Source organism: Balaenoptera acutorostrata, chromosome 1, assembly GCF_949987535.1.
Source record: "Balaenoptera acutorostrata chromosome 1, mBalAcu1.1, whole genome shotgun sequence".
NCBI classification, from domain to species: Eukaryota; Metazoa; Chordata; class Mammalia; order Artiodactyla; family Balaenopteridae; genus Balaenoptera; species Balaenoptera acutorostrata.
Window position 1 is genome coordinate 96267922 of NC_080064.1, and position 21759 is coordinate 96289680.

The following is a 21759-nucleotide window of genomic DNA, read 5'->3' on the forward strand; positions in this document are numbered from 1 at the left end:
TTTTTTTCCTTTAGAGGTTTATAAGCCTCTAAGTATTAACTTTTTTCTTCTATATGACTGTTTTAACAGTTACTATTAATGCACAACTGATCAAAATAGTATATATTATAAATATTGATAAATGATTATTAAACACAAAAGTAACATTTTATTGGAAATACATCTTTTAATGATATATATCTTTTTAAACAATTAGTACATATAGTTGTTCATGAATATTACTGATTTCTAAGAGGAGACACAGGGAACTTCCCTGGCAGTCCAGTGGTTGACTCCACACTTCCACTGCAGGGGGTGCAGGTTCAATCCCTGGTCAGGGAACTAAGGTCTCCCGAAGTGCAGCCAAATAATAATAAAAAAAAAGATGAGATACAGTATCGTATCAATATTATCCCTTTTTTTTTTTGGACTCGCCACAGAGCATCTTAGTTCCCCGACCCGGGCCACCATAGTGAAAACACCGAGTCCTAACCACTGGACCTCCAGGGAATTCCCACTATTTTTGCATTTTTATATACATAAGTGCTGAAAAACCTCATTCATGTAAATGAGTAGATGTATCTGAAAGGAGTTTTGTTATAGCATTGTAACTTGATTCTTTGAACTTCTTCCAAGTTATATGCCAAATTGACTTGGTGATTTTTCATCAAAAATGATTTTTAATGCTCTCTAAGTAGATAATTTGATTAGGTCCTCCTCCTACTTTGTTGAAAGCAGTATGTTGGAAACCACTTAACTTACAAAAGGAATTTTTATCTAGTCATTAGAATCATTCACTTTCTGAACCCCAATGCCAACATCATTATTTAGAAATGGCACTTTGTTAGGCACCCTGAGGTTTTTACACCCCAGGTCAATGCACTGTTGTAAGATTTGGATGGGTGAGATATATATATACAGTCGGCCTTCCATGTCCAGGGGTTCTGTATCCGTGGATTCAACCAACCATGGATCAAAAATATTCTTTAAAAAATTCCAGAAAGGACTTCCTTAGTGGCGCAGTGGTCGAATCCGCCTGCCAATGTGGGGGACACGGGTTCGAGCCATGGTCCGGGAAGATCCCACATGCTGCGGAGCAACAAGGCCTGTGCGCCACAACTACTGAGCCCACAAGCCACAACTACTGAAGTCCATACACTTAGAGTCTGTGCTCCGCAACAAGAGAAGCCACCGCAGTGAGAAGCCCGTGCACCGCAATGAAGCGTAGCCCCCGCTCGCCACAACTAGAGAAAGCCCACACACAGCAACAAAGACCCAACGCAGCCAAAATGAAATAAATAAATGAAATTGATTATTTTAAAAAAAAAATCCAGAACGTTCCAAAAAGCAAAACTTGAATTTGCAACACCAGCAACTACTTACAGAACATTTACATTGTATTTACAACTCTACATAATATTTACATTGTATTAAGTATTGTAAGTAATCTAGAGATGATTTAAAGTATAAGGGAAGAAAAAAAGTAAAGTATAAGGGAAGATGTGCAGAGCATATGCAAATACTATGCAATTTTGTAAAAGGGACCTGAGCATCCGTGGATTTCAGTATCTGCAGGGGGTCCTGGAACTAATCCCCCATAGATATTGAGGGACCACTGTACCCTTTCTTTTTTTTTTTGGCCACTCCACGTGGCTTGTGGGATCTTAGTTCCCTGACCAGGGATTGAACCAAGGCCCCAGCACTGAAGGCACTGAGTCCTAACCACTGGACCAGCAGGGAATTCCCCCACTGTACCTTTCTTTTGCAAACTGGGAGAAGAGTCCTATTATGGAACAGGGAGAGAAGGGAAGAGAGAACCAGTATTACACCATTGATCTCAAGCAGATTGGTTTTAGGAAAGTACAGATATAGAAGTTGAGGATCTGGAAAGCAAATCCCTTAAAACAATATGAATGTCCTGTATGCAGGCATACCTCATAAAACCATGTATTGATATATTGCATATTTATTGACTAAAGGGATTTTTAAAGGGTAATATTGATTATACTGCATTTCCATGGTACACCCACTGCATACTTAATCTTTGCCTCATAGGTCCTTGCTCATTCTTTGTTACTGCTCTCTCAGAACCTAAGTATGAACTTGGGTGAATCCACATGGCTTTTTCCCTATCTCATTCCATTCCTTTTGCTTTAGTGCCTACCACCAACCGCTTGATTCCATGTTCCCCATTCAAATTCCTAGGAGGATCTGGAAGCCCCAGCTCATCTCACTCACAGTGAGCCATGTCATGGGTCACTGGGCTGCATGTGGATCAGTACCACCTCTGGTCCAGTGGCTGTGGCCAGAGAGCCAGGGTGCTGGGTATAAATCATGGCCATATGTGGTTGCCCCATCAATAGCACTGTGAGTGAGAGTATTTCACTTAGAAGGGGCAATGTGTGTGCAAAGACCAAATAGGGAAAGGACTGATCCTGACAGTTATTACCCCTTGTATGAGTTTCAAAGGTTTGAGATAAAACCTAAGTATTCCTATTTCTTGTTAACAGCTTAAAACAAATCTGCTATCAACAAATATATGAGGGACTTCCCCAGTGGTCCAGTGGTTAAGAATCCGCCTTCCAGTGTAGGGAAGCGTAGGGACACAGGTTTGATCCCTGGTTGGAGAACTAAGATCCCACGTGCTGCGGGGCAACTCAGCCCGCACTCTGCAACTACTGAGCCCTTGGGCCGCAACTACTGAGCCCATGGGCCACAACTAGAGAGAAGCTTGCATGCCACAACTAGAGAGAAACCTGCGCGCCACAACTAGAGAAGCCCGTGCACCACAATGAAGAGCCCACGCACCACAACGAAAAGATCCCGCATGAAAAAAAAATCCCGCATGCCACAACTAAGACCTGACACAGCCAAATAAATTAATAAATATTAAAAAAAAAAAGATGTTGCAAGAAGAAAGGCAACTGGAAATTCTAAAAAAAAAAGTTATTACAAATAAAAAAACAAGCTTATGACCCATCTGCTGAGTAGATCATTCCCATCTGTAACCATGGCCATGCTGTATGGTTGGCAACCACTCAGAAATGTCTCTGACAAAACATTGTATCAGAATTTAGATTCCTAATGAGAAGTAAAAAGTTAACTTAGAGACTTAGGAAGAAAGTAAGACTGCAATAACATTTTCAAGGTGAATTCAGAATATTAAAAAATATATATATGCTATTTAGAAAATAGTAATGGCAAACACTAATGCCACAGAATGCGCTACAGTTCTGAGCACTTACATAGATATCAAGAAATTTGATCCTCATGTTACTGAATCGGGTCCCAATGCTCGACTCTTACAAAATCAATACTCACAAGTGTTGATAAAAAGGAAAGTTGCCTTTAATCAGAATGCCAGCAATCTGGGGAGATGGTGGACTCAACGTCCCCCCAAAAAACACCTCCAAACATTCTGCTCGGCCATGAAAGCTTTTAACGGGAAAACAGGGAAGTAACCTCAGTTAATCATTGAGATAGGGGGTCAGAGTCGTTGCCATCCCCCACTGTGTGCAGGCTTGTCAACGCCTCATGATCTTTCTTTAGGTGTTATCTTGCTCACACAGTTTTCTCTCGAGATTACTGAAGGGGAAGGTAGGGAAGAGATCTGGTCATCTGTTAATCACTTATTCTTCATTTCTACTTCTTTGATCTACAGAAAGAACCAACAGGTTAGGCAAAGTACTGTGCGATCAAAAGATTTGAAAGGTGTGCTAGGGCCAGAGATGAGTATAGCATGGGGGTGCCTGGTTTACGGCTAGTGACAAGACAAAAGGGTGCCTCCTGGAGTGAGCTCTTTCCTGCAAAGAGCTTTTTCCTACCCAAAGCTGCTTACACTCAAAAAAAAAAAATCTATGATGTAGGCAATAATAACATCCTCATCTAAACAGATGAGAAAAGGTAGAGAAAACTGAAGGCAGAGAAAAATGAGGTGACTTGTCCAAATTAAAATGATAGAGCCAGAATTTAAATCTAGGTATTCTGACTCCAGAGTCTGTGCTCTTAGCAACTGTTATACTGACTATGCTCCTTTTTTAACAGCAACATCCCAATTATGTGAAATGATGAAGATAAGGTGTTTTCAGATAACTAGGAGTTAATAATTTAAAACTTAAATAACTTTAATAATTTTATGTAAATTTTTCTGAAATTTACATGCCTTTTCTAAAATAATCCCATGCCTTAATAACCATAATTTAAATAATTCAGGTTCATTCTTATGAATATGTTATCTTACATTGTGGTTACTCCTCCACCCTTGAATAAAACTGCTGCATCTTTGAGAGACATGTCTACCTTTCTCTGACATGGCATAAATTGACTTCCTGGATTGTCCTCACATTCATTGAAGACTTTGGATCAGTCTTACTCTCCAACCAAGTAGAACCAATAATGCATTCATTTGTTTCTTCATTCAAGAATATTGTATAGGGCTTCCCTGGTGGTGCAGCGGTTGAGAGTCTGCCTGCCAATGCGGTGGATACGGGTTCGAACCCTGGTCTGGGAAGATCCCACACGCCGCGGAGCGACTAGGCCCGTGAGCCACAATTGCTGAGCCTGCGCGTCTGGAGCGTGTGCTCCGCAACAAGAGAGGCCGCGATAGTGAGAGGCCCGCGCACCGCGATGAAGAGTGGCCCCCACTTGCTGCAACTGGAGAAAGCCCTCGCACAGAAACGAAGACCCAACACAGCTATAAATAAATAAATTAATAAATAAAATTAAAAAAAAAAAAGAATATTGTATATATTGAGAAATATATATATTTGGTCTTCATCCCCAGTTCTTGGCACTAGAGCTTCTTAAACCCTTGTAAATTGCCTGAGTAATAGGGGTGATAGGAGAACTTTTGTATAATATTTGGTCTTAGTCCTCAGTTCCAAAAACAAGAGCTTCTAAGATCCTTCAGATCTCTGGAATGATGAACGTCTTTTGTGTGTGTGTGTAATGAGTGTCATTTATATGCTAGTGAGGTGACTCTAGGTGGGCCCCTAGATAGCTTCAGATTCTAACTGGTTGTCATTTAAACCAAATCAGGTAATTAGAAGGTTGAAACTTTCAGCCCCACCCCTGACCTCATTGGCCTATGATTTAATCAAGCATCCCAATGTAATAGAACCTCACAAAACCCCTAAGTAATGGAGCTCAGAGGACTTCCAGGTTGATGAAGACATCCATGTGCCCGTATGCTGGTGCACCCCAAACTCCACGGGGATAGAAGCTCCTGCACTGCGGTCCTTTTAGACCTCACCCTATGTACCTCTTCATCTGGCTAGTCTTTTATAATAAAGGATAATATCCTTTGTAATAGTAAGTAAAGTGTTTCTCTGAGTTCTGTGAGCTGCGATAGGAACACAGGGAAGGTCAAGGAGGCTGAATGAAGCCTATTTCCTACAAACAAGAAACAGGGGGCACAGAGAGGACTTGCAGCCAGGAGGGCCCCGCAGCGTCCTGCTCCACTTCACCACTGCTTGTGACTGGTGCCTGAAGTTGGGCAGTTTTGTGGGACTGAGCCCTTCACCTGTGCAGTGTGTACTAACTCCGAGTAGTTAGTGTCAGGATTTAATTAAATTATAGGAGACGCAGTTAATGTCCAAAGAGCTGGAAAATTGATTGGTTGGGGCAGGGGAAACCTCAAACATTTGGTGTCAAATGTGTTGTGAGCAGTCAGTTTTCTTTTAAATATTTACTTACTACCCTCAAGGTGTCAATCACTGCCTACTGCTGGGAATAATTAGTTGAAAGACTTAGACCCTCTCTGGTCACTGAAGATGACAAATAAACAGATAATTACAGTGTATTCGGACTAGCATTTGGCCAGTATGCATTTGTATGGCTGTACTGATTTTTCATATCACCCTGGAAAAAAATTTAAGTACTATAATGGTGACAAACAATTCCCCAAACACACTTTTTTCTTTCATGCCTCAGAAGCCTTTGCATAGGCTAGCTCTAACTAAAATATAATTTTTTGCCTAGATAACTCCTAATAATTCTTTTTTCCCCTCAGTTTTGTTGAAAAATAATTGATATATATCACTGTGTAAGTTTAAGGCATACAGCATGATGGTTTCATTTACATATATTGTGAAATGATTAAAATAGGTTCAGCTAACACCTAAAGTTCTTAAATCTCAACTCATACCTCATCTGATTCAGTACTTTGAAATCATAACCAAGGAAACAGGGGTAGATTTGTCTAACATCTTTGACTGTTGTTATTACAACCTACGAATTGTTTCAGATTTTTAGTTCAGGGGTACTTTAGTCAATGGCTTCTTTTGTTACTTTAGAATTGTGGTTTGTTTTGAACAATAAAATGTTCAAAACACTAGAACATCTAATTTATGTTATTTTAGTTACACATGGCAATTATTTTAATTCTTTACTCATTTAGTCATAGATGATACATGTTTATCAAGCACCTTCTACATGCCAGGCTTTTTTTTTTTTTTTTTAAAGAAATTGATGGAGGGACTTCTCTGGTGGTCCAGTGGGTAAGACTCTTGTGCTCCCAATGCAGGGGGCCTGGGTTCGATCCCTGGTGGGGGAACTAGATCCCATATGCATGCCACAACTAAGAAGCCTGCATGCCACAACTAAGACCTGGTGCAGCCTAAATAAATAAATAAATAAATAAATAAATAAATAAATAAAAGAGAGAGAGAGAGAGAAAGAAAGAAAGAAGTTGATGGAAACACAAAGGACCTAGATTAACCAAAGATATTTTTAAAAGAAAGAATGAAGTTGGAAGACCTAACCTACTTGATTTCAAAACCTACTACAGCGGGCTTCTCTGGTGGTGCAATGGTTAAGAATCTGCCTGCCAATGCAGGGGACATGGGTTCGAACCCTGGTCTGGGAAGATCCCACATGCCACAGAGCAACTAAGCCCCTGCGCCACAACTACTGAGCCTGTGCTCTAGAGCCCGTGTGCCACAACTACTGAGCCTGCGAGCCACAACTACTAAAGCCTGCACGCCTAGAGCCTGTGCTCCACGACAGGAGAGGCCACTGCAATGAGAAGCCCGCACACCACAACGAAGAGTAGCCCCTGCTTGCCACAACTAGAGAAAGCCCACACGCAGCAACAAAGACCCAACGCAGCCAAAAATAAAATAAATTTTTTAAAAAACCTACTATAGAGCTGCAGTAATCAAGGTAGTTTGGAATTGGTGAAAAGATAAAGATCAATGGAACAGAGTAGAATCCAGAAGTAGATCCATACATGGTGGGTCAACTGATTTTTGACAAAGGTGCTAAAGCAGTTCAATAGGGAAATAAGTCTTTTCAACAAATGGTGCTGGATCAACTGAATATCCATGTGGAAAAAAAAATGAAAATCAACTCTATCTCACATCATAGGCAAAAATTAACTCAAAATGTGTCAAATCCCAAACTATAAAACTTTTAGAAAATATAAGAGAATATCATTGTAACGTTAAGGCTGGCAGCACTTAGAACGAAAAAAGCACAAATCATAAGCAAAACAAAAATTTGATAACTTGCAATTCATTAAAATAAAAAACTGCTATTTGAAAGATACCATTAATAAAATTAAAAGGCAAGGCACAGATTGTGTGAAAATCCTGCAACACATGTATCAAAGGACTTATATCCAGATCATGTAAAAAAATCTTCCAACTCAATAAGACAAACAAACGCATAAGGAAATGGGCAAAAGATTTGAAGTTACTTCACAACAGAAGATATACTAATGCCAGTAAGCACCTGAAATGTTGTTCAACATCATTAGCCATAAGGGAAATGTAAATTAAAACCACAGTGAGATACCACTGCACACCCTTAAGAATGACTAAAATTAAAAAAAAAAATTCATCATACCAAGTGTTGATGAGGATATGGAACAATTGGAACTCTCATACATTGCTGGTGTGAATGTAAAATGGTGCAATCACCTTGGAAAACAGTTTGGCTGTTTCTTAAAAAGTTAAACATATACCTATCATATATCTAGGTATTTAGCCTATGTCTAGGTATTTAGCCAAGAGAAACAAAAACATCTGCACAAAGACTAGTACACAAATGTTCATAGAAGCTTTATTTGGAATAGCGGAAAATTGGAAAACCAAATGCCTACCAGCAGATGACTGGATAAGCAAATAGTGGTAATTCCATACAATGGAATACTACTCAGTAAAAAAATTTCCCAATTGTGATGAATTGGGAGATTGGAATTGACATATATACACTAATATGTATAAAATGGATAACTAATAAGAACCTGCTGTATAAAAAAATAAATAAAATAAAATTCAAAAATATTTTTAAAAAATAAAATAAAACAAACACACATACAACTTGTTGATACAAGCAACAAGTATGAATATCAAAATTATTCTGAGTCAAAGAAACCAGGTAAAAAGGGAACCTAGTGTATGACTGCATTTATTTATTATAATTCAAGAAAATGCAAACTAATCTATATTGACAGAAAGTGGTTGCTGAGGATGGAGATGGAAGGAGAGATTGGATTACAAAAGAGCACAAGAGAACTTTCGGGGGTGATGTATGGTTGTTACCTTGATTGTGGTGATAGTTTAATGTGTACTGAGATAGACCTAAGAGCCTCCCTCAAAATTCTAACCCCTGAAGTTAGAATTTGAAACCCTAACCCCAAAAGATGATGGTATTAGGAGGTGGGGCCTTTGGGAGGTACTTAAGTCATGAGGGTGGAGCCCTCACCAACGGGATTGGTGCTCTCATAAAAGAAGCCTCAGAGAGCTTCCTCATCCCTATAATCTTGTGATTACACAACTTGAAGGGGTCAGCCATGAACCAGGAAGAGAGTTGTCCCTTGGCCTTGGACTCTCCAGAACTCCAGAACTGTGAAAAATAAATTTTTGTTGTTAATAAGCTACCCAGTCTGTGGTATTTTGTTATGGCCCAAAAAGACTAAGACAATGAGGGTACATGCGTCAAAACAAAGCAAACCAAAACTTCCCAGCTTTATCTATGTACAATGTAGTATTCTTAAGTTAAATATAACTTTTTAAAATGGGGATAATAGTTATATATTCAGAATGTTTTAGGGATTCATTGAATATGTCAAACACTTTATCCTACTACCTGGTTTGATACATAGTTTGATGCCACTGAAACTTAGATATCAAAATTCAACCTCTCTACTAAGCTCTTCACTCAGAGTGTAGGGGTAAATGAATTTTTAAAGATTTAGGCAATTAGTAGGATTTGGCAATTAGTGTCACTGGGTAAACTCAATAAAGTTATTACCAAGGCAAAAAATACACATAAAGGAAGAAGAACTTAGCTCAAAAAAAATTTTTTTAATTAATTAATTTATTTTTATTTTTGGCTGTGTTGGGTCTTCGTTGCTGCGCACGCTTTCTCTAGTTGTGGTGAGCGGGGGCTACTCTTTGTTGCGGTGCACAGGCTTCTCACTGCAGTGGCTTCTCATTGTGGAGTACGGGCTCTAGGCGCGCGGGCTTCAGTAGTTGTGGCTCACGGGCTCAGTAGTTGTGGCACGCAGGCTCTAGAGCACAGGCTCAGTAGTTGTGGCGCACGGGCTTAGTTGCTCCGCGGCATGTGGGATCTTCCCGGACCAGGGCTCAAACCCGTGTCCCCTGCATTGGCAGGCGGATTCCTAACCACTGCGCCACCAGGGAAGACCCTTCATTGTATTTTTAACTTAGTAACTCATTAGAGGCTGGATCATCTATTTTCCTTGGGAAGTAAGTTGGTATAAACTAATGTATAGAACAACAAGAAATTACTAGGAAGTTAAAAACCACTTCTGAAAGCTTTAGTTCTCCAATGTAAAAGGAACTAAACAGGATGATCACTTCTGTACTGCCCAGCTATAAATATTAATCACTCCAATCATTCATTTATTTCTCATTTATTTTTCCTTGCATTGTCATATCACTGTCTCCCGGTTTACCTCCTACCTCTCTGCTTGTCTCTTCTCTCCTGCTGGTTCAAGTTCAGCAGGTGTGGATTTTCCCTAAGGTTTCTGTCTTATCCCTTTCCCCTCCTCTGTGTATAAGCCACAAATTAAGATCTCTACCTTCAAACTTCCTACTTCAACAGTTCCTAGGCAAGAATAAATGATTGAAAGTGCCACGATGAGCAATCAAATAGGATGGAGAATGAAAAACGTCATTGGATTTTGGCAATTAGGATAACACTGAGTGAGCCATCCAAGGTTTTGAGTAGGGAGTTCTGCACTTTTGGAATGATGACTCTGGCAACACTCTGTGAAGAATGAATTGGAGCCAGAGAATGTTATGAATATTAGCATCTTAAAGTGACTTTGGGGTCATAGATGTAACCCTTGGGTTTAAATGTCATTAAATTCCTAATGTTTCATCTTGGCATTCCAGGCACTTAGGTGGCCCAATTCCTCTCTAGTCATTACTCCCCCATAAGCATATTTCCTGGCTCCTGTCAACCAGACTATTTACCCTCTAACAAGCCTGATCTTCCCTTCTATATATACTCAGGCTGCTGTCAATAAAACTGCCCAGTCCATGAATACCTGCAGAAACTTCAGTGCCTTTTGTAGCCTCCTCTTAGCTCCCAAACACCATGAATCTTCTCTAGGTTAACAGTAGCTTTTGAGAGATGAGACCGATCCTGACTCATTCTCGTACCCACCACCTTCTTCCACCTCCTCTATCCCCATTCACTCAGAGTGCATCCGCATAATGGAAGTACTCGAGTAGGGAGGAAAGAAGTCATGTAACATGGGCTTCCCTGGTGGCGCAGTGGTTGAGAATCTGCCTGCCAATGCAGGGTACACGGGTTCGAGCCCTGGTCCGGGAAGATCCCACATGCCGCGGAGCAGCTAGGCCCGTGAGTCACAATTACTGAGCCTGCGCGTCTGGAGCCTGTGCTCCGCAACAAGAGAGGCCGCGATAGTGAGAGGCCCGCGCACCGCGAAGAGTGGCCCCCGCTTGCCGCAACTGGAGAAAGCCCTCGCACAGAAACGAAAATCCAACACAGCCATAAATAAATAAATAAATTTTAAAAAAAAAGAAGTCATGTAACAAATGGCGCTACAGGTACAGTGGCTCTTTTAATGCTAAAATGCTTTTTTAACAGCCAAGCAAGACGTTATCCCCTTACTGTTGAATAAATTTAGGCTCAAATAATAAGATCTCCAGTCGGACACTACAGCCTAGCGGAGGACAGAAAGACTTTGCATTGGAATCACATGAAGGTGTGAGGTCCTATCAGCCCTTCCAGAGAATACGAAAACTGTGAACCCAGGAGACTCGGTTACTCCACAGGAGTCAAGAGTCACGAATTTGCCAGCACACAGCCATGCGAACGCCTTCCCTGCTCGGCTTCCGACAGGAGAAACCGGGGCCGCAGTCCAAACATTAAAACATACAAATTGGACCCAAAAACCCCACCCCGGCCCCCAAATTCCGAGCACAAACGTCCTAAGAGTTAAGCAGCTGAGGCCAGCGCCGCGACCACAGCTTGCACTAAACGTGCGGAACTAGGAAGAGGAATCGCCAGCCCCCTGGGCGTCACTGATTGGCCGCCGGCTAAGCTTGGAACTCTGGGGCGTGTGGCGTCACATCCGCCGGGGTCGCCATCTTGTTCCCAGGGGCAGTTGGCGGAAGAGATCGCGCTCCCAGGCCGCCGGCTCGCTTTCTGCTTGGAGTTCTCGCGGCCCGCGATTCGGCCTCTGCTCTCGATCCGGGGTCCATTCGTCGGTGTCCTGGTTGCCTTCCCTCACCCGGCTGGGGCACAGCGAGGAGGCCCCATCTTCCGACGGCGTTCCATGGAGTAGGGTCCCGGACCGTTGTCCCGAAGAGCGAGATTGAGCTTGGCCCCCTCCCCCTCCCTTCTCCCTCCCTCCTTCCTTCCGCCGCAACATGGCTAACAACAGCCCCGCGCTGACAGGCAACTCGCAGCCGCAGCACCAGGCGGCCGCAGCCGCGGCCCAGCAGCAGCAGCAGTGCGGCGGCGGTGGCGCCACCAAGCCGGCAGTCTCGGGCAAGCAGGGCAATGTGCTGCCGCTGTGGGGCAACGAAAAGACTATGAATCTCAACCCCATGATCTTGACCAATATCCTGTCGTCGCCTTACTTCAAAGTGCAGCTCTACGAGCTCAAGACCTACCACGAGGTGGTGGACGAGATCTACTTTAAGGTACGAAGCGTCTGGACCTGGGAGGTGGGGACTAAGTTCCGAGGAGGGGGTACGGAGGAAACGGGCGGAGGCGGCCCCCGAGGTCTGATCATTTGTAGGTGGGGGAGGGTTGGGCGGAGGGGGAAGCTGTGGCCAGTAGTCCGCCAGGGAGGGGTCAAACTGGGGCCGCCCTCTCATTTCCTTTTCAGATTTTTAGGGCCGGGAGAGCCCGCCGCCATTGATCTCTCCTCCCCCAATCTCCAGCCCGCCCCTGGGGGGGAGTTGGACGGGAGGAGTGGGGGAGAGGAGAAACGAGTAACTGAAGTCTCTCCAGTTTACAGCTTTAAATTTATTTATTTTGACGTGGATCTACTCGGCGGCGCCAACTTGTTGGTGCTTCTCCCGCTCACCCCGGGCCAGGGCGTGTATTGACTTCAGTGTTGGCCTCGTGTTGTTGGTATTCACTATCCGATCCAGACAGGGAAATGGTCAGTGTGTTTGTCGGGTGGGGTGGGAGGGTTGAGGGTGGAGAGGTACAAGTGGAAAAAGATGTACCGAAGGTCTGGAAATTTTCGCTGCAGGAAGTCAGGAGTAAGTGGTCTCAGTCACCTGTGCATTGGGCTTATTTAGAATTATCTGGGCCCTGGGCTTCTGCGGCAGGGTCGGTGCTGGCTTGGCTGTGCTGGGGAGCTCACCTGGCGCCTCCTCACTGCACTCTTGTCTCAGTTCTTGTTTCGTTAGCAGGATTGACTCAGTCTTGCAGCGAGGCTCGGAGCAGCCCAGGGTCGCAGGTAGAGGTATGCATTATTAATCATGCTCAATCGCCATAAATGCATTTCCCTGGTTAAATGAACGGCTAATTAGATTTTTTTTTTTTTTTTTGGCCATTGGTTTTGGTCTTTTCCTCACGAATTTGGTAGGTTTTCTCCACTTACCTGCAAATTATGTAGTTTTAAAAATATATTCCAGGCCTCCTAAGGTAAATTTATATTTTAAAGGATATTAATAAGTCTTAACAATCTTTAAATACTTAAACTAGGACATCTGATGTAATACAATACGTTTTGCCTGTATTGACTCTTAAAAACACTTGACAGACCACATAAAGTATTTTCCGTGACCTGAATATATCTGTAGAGGTGTTAAGGAAATTTTCTTTATTTGCTTTTAGGTTTTGTTTTGTCCACCTTTTCCCCAATTAAGGCCTACTGAGGGATTTTGAGATATTAGTTACTTTTGATAGAAGATCTTATTTTGAGAATACAGTTCAACTTTGGGTATATAAAGTAAACTGAAATTTTGGTGTTCTCTTACAAGAGTATTGTAAGTAATTGTAATACTGGGAACTAGTTTTTTTAAAAGGTAAGGCCTTTTTCAGAATGGATACAATATGGCGAATATTTAACCCTTAGCTTTATTTATGTAGTAAACTTCAATCAGTTGAAAATAGGGTTCCAGCTCTTTTTGTGGCAGGTTCTGTTTAATAACGTAGGCAGGTGTTAATGCGATAGAGGAAAAGCTTGTTTTCAAATTTCACATACTGTGTTTTGAAACACTTAAGATTCTACTACAAATTACTTAAATTTAGTTATAAAACTAAAGACTCGGGTTTTGTTGTCCATATCAAATAATCATTGAAATACGTAGGCTTCCAATTTTGTAACTCGATTTTGTATGGCATCCACCCCTTTGGTTAGCCTTTAAGGAACTGAAACATCTTTTTTACAGCAAGCTGGGGGAAGAAGATGAAACAGTAAAGCAGTGCAGTAGTACACTGAACAAAATAGTGTAGTGCTTACATTTAAGTGCATGCTTTTCTGTCTGAAGCCACTGAAAAAGACTATGGCGTGTAATCATGGGTGGGTGGAAATAAGGTTTTAGAAATACATAATGAACAAACAGGATTTCATTTTTGTTGTTTCAAGTTGAGAAACAAATATGGATCTTATCTTTCTAAAATACCTTTGTCATATCTGTTGTAGAGCTAATATTCTTTCTTTGCTGTTTTTAGGTGAAGTATGTGGTTTTTATAGGGTGCCCCACCTTAGCAAAGACCTGTATTTTTGAGTATACTCAACATAACAAGTCACAGTTACTCAGTTTTTGATACAGTTTATATTCTGGGAAAAAATTGAATTAGTTCCTATAATTAGGCTGAAAATAAAGTATACAGTAACAAGAATGACATGTGTAGGTATGGCCTTTGTAACTTCATCTTCAATCAGGAATGAACATAATGCCTGATTGTGGTTTTAAAAAAATGTGTGAATAAGATTCCATGATTTTACATCAGAAGTAATTTCTGGTACTGTTCTAGCATGCTTTCTTCAAGTTTCTTCCTTATTTTATAATGTGGAATTTTAAATCACCATAAAATTGAAATATTAAGCTTATTTGAAAGGTTTTTTTGGAATAAATACTTAAACTTTGTTAATACTTTTTGCTTTAAGTTGGAGCATTAAATCCATTTTAAAATGAGAATTATTTTTTAAGCAATTCATAATAAAATACAAAATTGATTATTATCATTTTTTTTTTTTACAAGTGTATGAGACTAGACGTTTCCTGTCTCCACATGTATCTGCTCTCTACAAAGCTACTTTAATGGGATTTCTGCTGTAAGCCTGTTGAGGTTTTGTTAAACCCTAGTAGCTTTATTGATGCTATTTAAATAAGCAGTTTTCAAAGATGGTTTACATACTTAATGTGTGTAAACAAAATACATCATGTCAAAATACCCAACTTACAGACTTTTAGAAGAGCTGCTCTATTATGGATTGGGGTTTACTCGAATCATACTGTTTAAAAAAATTCGAAGTATGAATGTTTGTTGTGTTTCTCTTTTCTATTTTCAGGTCACACATGTTGAACCATGGGAGAAAGGAAGCAGGAAAACAGCTGGCCAAACAGGGATGTGCGGAGGGGTAAGTAGAAGTACGTGCATTTTTCAGTTTTTCTGTGTCTGATAATTAAGTTTATGTTCAGAAAACTGAAAGTCTTTCAGTTTCATACCAAATTACAATTAGTTTGTGTTTTTTAAAAATCTAAATTCAAGTGTTCCGTGGGGTTAGAAAAACATTTTCTTATGCTCTGTTTTCAGTTCTGGATTATATTTATTTTCAGTTCTGGATTATAATATAATATTTATTATATTATATTTCAGTTCTTGTTATTAATACCTAACAGGATTAATCAGTTGGTTTTAAGTATCTTTGTTAATTATTTTACAACTCTTTCTTAATTCCTTTCCTTAAAGGTTCGAGGCGTTGGGACAGGAGGAATTGTTTCTACAGCTTTTTGCCTGTTATACAAATTATTTACTCTGAAGTTAACTCGCAAGCAAGTGATGGGTCTTATAACACACACAGACTCTCCATATATTAGAGCCCTTGGATTTATGTATATAAGGTGAGCCTGCATTTCTCTACATTTTCAATAAATATCTCATTTTAATTGACCTAAGCTTAATCACTCTTTCATAATTCTAGGTACACACAGCCCCCTACAGATCTATGGGATTGGTTTGAATCCTTCCTTGATGATGAAGAGGTATGTCAACAAGGGTAATAGTTTTCTTCTGATTACTCTCATTTTTTAATAATCTTTTATATATTGGTGGTTTAACATCTTCCAGAATTTTCTGTGCTTAAATTTATTTCACTCACATACTTTTGGAATTAATGTCCTGTTACTAAGATTGGGGTGGATTTTATATGTCTTAGGTTAAATTTCTTAAGTTTGATTTTCACATTTCAAAATTGTTTAGATGTATTTTGGTAACTATTAAAAATTTTCTCTTCCTAATTGTGTTCTGTGTATTGTACCGATCTTGACTTGTACAGTTGATAGTGAGTTTTTAAAATTGGCCATGCTCAAGATTGAGATGGTAAGACATGCACATAGAAATATTAATTATTGGTTTTTTTCCTGGAACTTTTCAGTTCTTTATCCTGTAACTTCTTCCAAACATTAATACTCCCACTTGCATAAGGATGCAGAATTGAGGAGCTGGGTGGAACTTAAATAGGCTGAGGGTTTAGATGACTTGTTTGAGGTGATCAAAATATTTCAATTCCAGCTTTCTAACTCTTTTATAGTATACATTTTTATAAAGTTAGAAGGAAACCTTCTTTAATAGTTTAGAATTTTTTTTAAATTATGAAACTAGCTTGCCATTCAAGCTTAATAAGGTTGAGCTTGTTACATATGTTCAGAAAGTTACGTTAGAAAACATTACTGTGTCAGATTTAAATCATACATGTATTAAAGTCCAAGATCTCAAAAGGATCTTAACAATGAGCACTGTTGTCCATATATCAATCCCCACCACTACTTTATGTTTTAAGGTTCATAAAGTAAACTGAGTGGTGTTTTAGTCGACCTGTTTAAAACGTTTATCCAAAGAATTGGTTGAATTAAAGGATAGTTCTAATGGAAATCTTTCTGGTGTGTTTTTATTATTACATGCATAGCTAAAAAAATCTCACTCATGTAGACATGGAGAATTTTTCTCTGCGTTTTTTTGGCCTATTTACGAGCTGTTTAATATCTCAGAAGAGGCCAAAAGTGTGTTAGGTGATAAATCACAATCTATAAAGTTTTTTTCTTTTTAGATGAGATTTTTCAGGCTGAGGCACTTTTCCCTTCTATATTTAAAAAGCATGTCCCGCTTCGTAATTGGTATTAGGCTTGTTTCTGAATGCTTCTGTTTAATCTGTTTTTTATTGTGTTTACAAACCTGAGGCTCTCTGTTTAAGCTAACTTATTGTTTTCTTCCTTAGATATCTGCAGCGATTATATTTGGAAATACTGTATATCTGAACACTTAAATGTGTGTGAGTGCAAGCAGTTTTACCTTTAGCTCTTGTTTTCCTGTTTAGATAACAAATCTCACTTTCCTTGTGTGCTTGCACTATAGGTTTGGGACTGACAATAGCTGACTAACATGTCCTGAGCTGTGAGAGGGCATAGCAAGAAGGCCTTCATGCGGTAATGACCCTTTTCAGAGACAATGGTCATCATGGATTATGCGTTTCCAATTATTTGTTCATTTATTTATTTTCTACATAACTCTAAATTAGAAACCTCACTGCTTCATGGCAGTTGGTTTGCTATTGCTTCCAGTTTTATTAGGGCTTCATTTTATATTAGAGCTGTTAAAAGATAATCTTTAGACAGGAATTGTTTGAAGTAGTTCATATGTAGCTAGGTTACACTGCTAGGAATGATGTGTGCAAACGTGTCCACAGAAATAAAGTATATACTTAGTAGGTATGTGGAATGTAAATTGTTGATTGTTCCAAATAGTTTAGTAATGTAGGGGGGTGTTTCATATTCTTGTTAACTGAGTGAAGTCACTTCTCTTTCTGTCCATGAGGCTGCAGGGTTTGTTCTCACCTGCATGCACACACTAAGCCCAGATATTTCTCTGTATCATTCATTACCAGATTAGAAAGGTACACAAATTGAAATTTTTCTGTTAGAATTTTTTTGTATTTGAGATTCCAAAGATGGTTATATTTTTATAGTATTCTTGTGTTTATTGAGATAATTTTTTTTGACGGCCAGGGTATCTTTTGTGTTTCTGTAGGACCTAGATGTGAAGGCTGGTGGAGGCTGTGTAATGACCATTGGAGAAATGCTACGGTCTTTTCTCACAAAACTGGAGTGGTTTTCTACCTTGTTTCCAAGAATTCCGGTTCCAGTTCAGAAGAATATCGATCAACAGATTAAAACCCGACCAAGAAAAATCAAGAAAGATGGAAAGGAAAGTGCTGAGGAAATAGACAGACATGTTGAACGCAGGCGTTCAAGGTGATGTAACTCTTGAGTTACACTTATTTTTAAAATATGCCTTACACAAAGGTTCTATTTGTCACCTTTTCCCCAGTTTCTGCCCTTCAGGGCATTTTCAACAAAATTATGCATCTGTAAATGAGAACAGGCAAATATTTTGCTTTAATTATTCTTAACATGTAACAATGATGGAAGTTAAATTTTTATGGTATGTTTCATTCATTCAAGTTTTTTTCTCCCCCTCCCCCACTTTCCCAAATATTAGGTCTCCAAGGAGATCACTGAGTCCACGGAGGTCCCCAAGAAGATCCAGAAGTAGAAGCCATCATCGGGAGGGCCATGGGTCTTCTAGTTTTGACCGAGAATTAGAAAGAGAGAAAGAACGCCAGCGACTAGAGCGTGAAGCCAAAGAAAGGGAAAAAGAAAGGCGAAGATCCCGAAGTATTGATCGGGGGCTAGAACGCAGGCATAGCAAGAGTAGGGAAAGACATAGAAGCCGTAGTCGAAGTCGTGATAGGAAAGGGGATAGAAGGGACAGGGATCGGGAAAGAGAGAAAGAAAATGAGAGAGGTAGAAGACGAGATCGTGACTATGATAAGGAAAGAGGTAATGACCGAGAAAAGGAGAGATCAAGAGAACGGTCCAAGGAACGGAGAAGTAGGGGTGAGGTAGAAGAAAAGAAATATAAAGAAGACAAAGATGATAGGCGGCATAGAGATGACAAAAAAGATTCCAAGAAAGAGAAAAAACATAGTAGAAGTAGAAGCAGAGAAAGAAAACATAGAAGTAGGAGTAGAAGTAGAAATGCAGGGAAACGAAGTAGAAGCAGGAGCAAAGAGAAATCAAGTAAACATAAAAATGAAAGTAAAGAAAAATCAAATAAACGGAGTAGAAGTGGCAGTCAAGGAAGAACTGACAGTGTTGAAAAATCAAGAAAACGGGAACATAGCCCCAGCAAAGAAAAGTCTAGGAAGCGTAGCAGAAGCAAAGAACGTTCCCACAAACGAGATCACAGTGATAGTAAGGACCAGTCTGACAAACATGATCCCCGAAGGAGCCAAAGTATAGAATCAGAGAGCCAAGAAAAACAACATAAAAACAAAGATGAGACTGTGTGAAAATTTTTTGTAAAAGTGGATCACATTGAATCCTATAAATGTTGGGTTAAATCTGCTTTTTTTTTCCTCCCAAGTTGAGATTGTGCAGTAGTTACACACTCTTCAAGCTCCCTGTAGGCTGCATTTTCATTTCCTCTTTTGTGTAGGGAAGTGCCTTTGTAATCCCATTTATTGCATTGATGTTTTCACCCAACTGTTGAGTTTGATACATGATGCACAGATTGTTCCTGCATTTTATTGTTTAATTGTTTTTGAGATGTACAGTCTGTACATATGTCCTGAAAATGTTTTAATTCCGTTGGCATGGTTGCCATGTTGGTTAAATTTGTATAAGGCAATAAAATGCCACTAATTCTATTTTTGTTTTGTAGGTGTGGGATTATGGTTTGTGTACTGAAGTTAGCATGACTGTGCTTTTCATAATAGAATGCTAAAAACTATGAAAATGGATCTTGGATGTCTATTACAGGAGAATTTCGTGCTTTCAGTGTACATGAAGGCAGCAGTTGTAGGATTAACATTCTTGTCCACTGTATATTATCTTGGAAGGCTCTTGTTAATATGTTAAACCTAATATTCTCCACAGTTAACTTTAGAGAGAATTTAGAAGTTAGTTTCTGATGCAGAGGTTTCAATTAGGCTGTGATTTGATCAAAAGTCCTTTTAGCATTCTACCTCAGAGGGACACTATTAGTATGCCTAAAATTTATTCACTTAGTTTTCCTTTTTTATTTGAAAAAATACATGACATGTAATCTTTTTCTTGAATTTTTCAGAGTTCAAAGTACTATATAAAAGGAGAAATTAATGTCTAAAGCCTAGCATTCTTGCAGCAACCCTATACTAACGTGAAATTGGGAGAGGGTGGGGCAGATAAGTAGAGAAATAGATGTAAGCCTCAAGCTTCCAAAGCATTTTTATAAATGGAAAATACTTAAATTATGAAACAGCTTGATATAGTGTCCTTTTTTTAAATTCAAAACTTTTTTTATTGATAATGAAGTTTGCTGTTTGAGTTTTTAAACTTAATCTAGAACAGAGAAGTATTAAAAGTAATGCTATGCTGCATTATTTAAGATAATCAGCAAATTATTTGATAGATTGTTCTTATGACTTGTATTCTGATTACAGAGAAGGATCATGAGTGTGGAATAAATACTGGATTAAATCCTTTATCCTGGGTGTTGGCTTTCCCCCATTTGTTAACATTTATAAGGTATTTTTACTGTGGAAATAGAATGTTAGTAGAGTCACACTTTGTGTAGAGGGATATCTTAGTGCCCAGATGACAAGTGAATTTTAAATGTGTAGATAGAATTGGATGTATGTGATAGCCAGTAATCCTTACTACAGTTCTTAATAGCAGTTCCCTTTGTCCTTGGGTGTTATGTGTGTCACTAGGTTGTTCTTTGGATGATTACTTAGTTTCACATCAGAGGTCCTTAATGAGGGACTGTGCACTTGGATTACATATTAGAATCATTTAAAATTTGGACTTGAAGGAACTTTTAAAAGATAACTCATCCATTTCTTTTTTGAACAGAGAAATAGAGGTCCAAAGTGATTTGTTCAGTCATTGCTAGGACTAAAAGTGAGTCTCCTCGCAGTGTATACCATATTAACATTTTTTTTTATCTCACTGTTCATATTGGCCAACTGATGGGCACCCAGAAGCCACCTTGCAAAAAGTGTTAAATGGAACAAAGGAGTACATTTGGAAAAGTCCTTCATATGTGGGCTTAACATTTGTACCTACCTAACTCCAGAAAAATCTCATTAAATGAAGGAATTCTTCTATGAAAATGCTATGTTTTTTCTTTTAAGAGTATTCAGTCATCTTTTAAACTGAGCATCAAGTGAATTAACACTACACATGTAGAAATTAGAAACTGTTCCTGAGTGATGAAAGCCAATAGATTTATCTTTGAAAATCTTAGCATACCTGAATGGATGGTGCTACTCCTTTGAATATAGTTCTACCTGAAATATAATTAATTCAGTGGTGTGTTTTGGTAAAAAGTGGAAACTATTTTAAATAGAAGCAAAAATATCACACAGCATTTGATTTCCTATGATTTTTTTTTAAAGTTTGCTTTTGAGGAGCATTTTGGTATATAGAACATGTAAATAATACTAGTTAATGCCGGTTATATGCATGACTTAATTTGGAGAGTAGCTTTCTAAGAGACTGCAAAAATAAGTGGCTCTGAAAGATGTCTCAGGATTGTTTCTTGCAATCTGACAAAACTTAAAAAGCTTTTGATAGTTTAATATAACTAGCAGCCTCCATCCAGTTTTCTCAACTTATTAAAATGATTTCACCTTTCCATGTATCAGTATGTTTCATCTGTTTTCTAATGTTCAATTTACAATTAAATCCTATACATGAGCTAGTATATTATCAGTCTTGAGATTTAAATACAAAATTTGCATTTTAATACTCCCCAATTTATAATCTATCAGTTGGATTTAGTTCTTCTAAGGTAGTGGTTCTTAACCTGTTATAGGCCCCTATTTAGGAATCTAATGAAAGCTACAGATTTTTCAATCTGTGATTAGGTATTTTGTAGTTAGGAATAAACAGCAAATTTGGGACCTGAGAGTGTCCCAAAGGCAATAGCTGCTGGGGTGTTTTTTACTTAAAAGACAAAGTGGGAGGGAAAAAAAGCTAATGTAATTCACTTAATTCCCTTCCCCCTGAAAGTTATTCTTCATGAATAGAAGTAGTTTTTGATTTGAAC

At 39.2% G+C, this 21759-nt stretch overlaps 1 protein-coding gene across 1 annotated transcript; it reads left to right on the forward strand.

Moving 5' to 3' along the window:
• Positions 1-11562: 11562 nt before the first annotated feature.
• On the forward strand, positions 11563-19375 carry PRPF38B (pre-mRNA processing factor 38B). The gene is made up of 6 exons (XM_007169488.3): positions 11563-12125; positions 14960-15028; positions 15361-15512; positions 15593-15653; positions 17695-17918; positions 18166-19375. The coding sequence occupies exons 1-6, from the start codon at positions 11850-11852 to the stop codon at positions 19016-19018; spliced, it is 1635 nt and encodes a 544-aa protein (XP_007169550.2). The 5' UTR covers positions 11563-11849; the 3' UTR covers positions 19019-19375.
• Positions 19376-21759: the final 2384 nt, after the last annotated feature.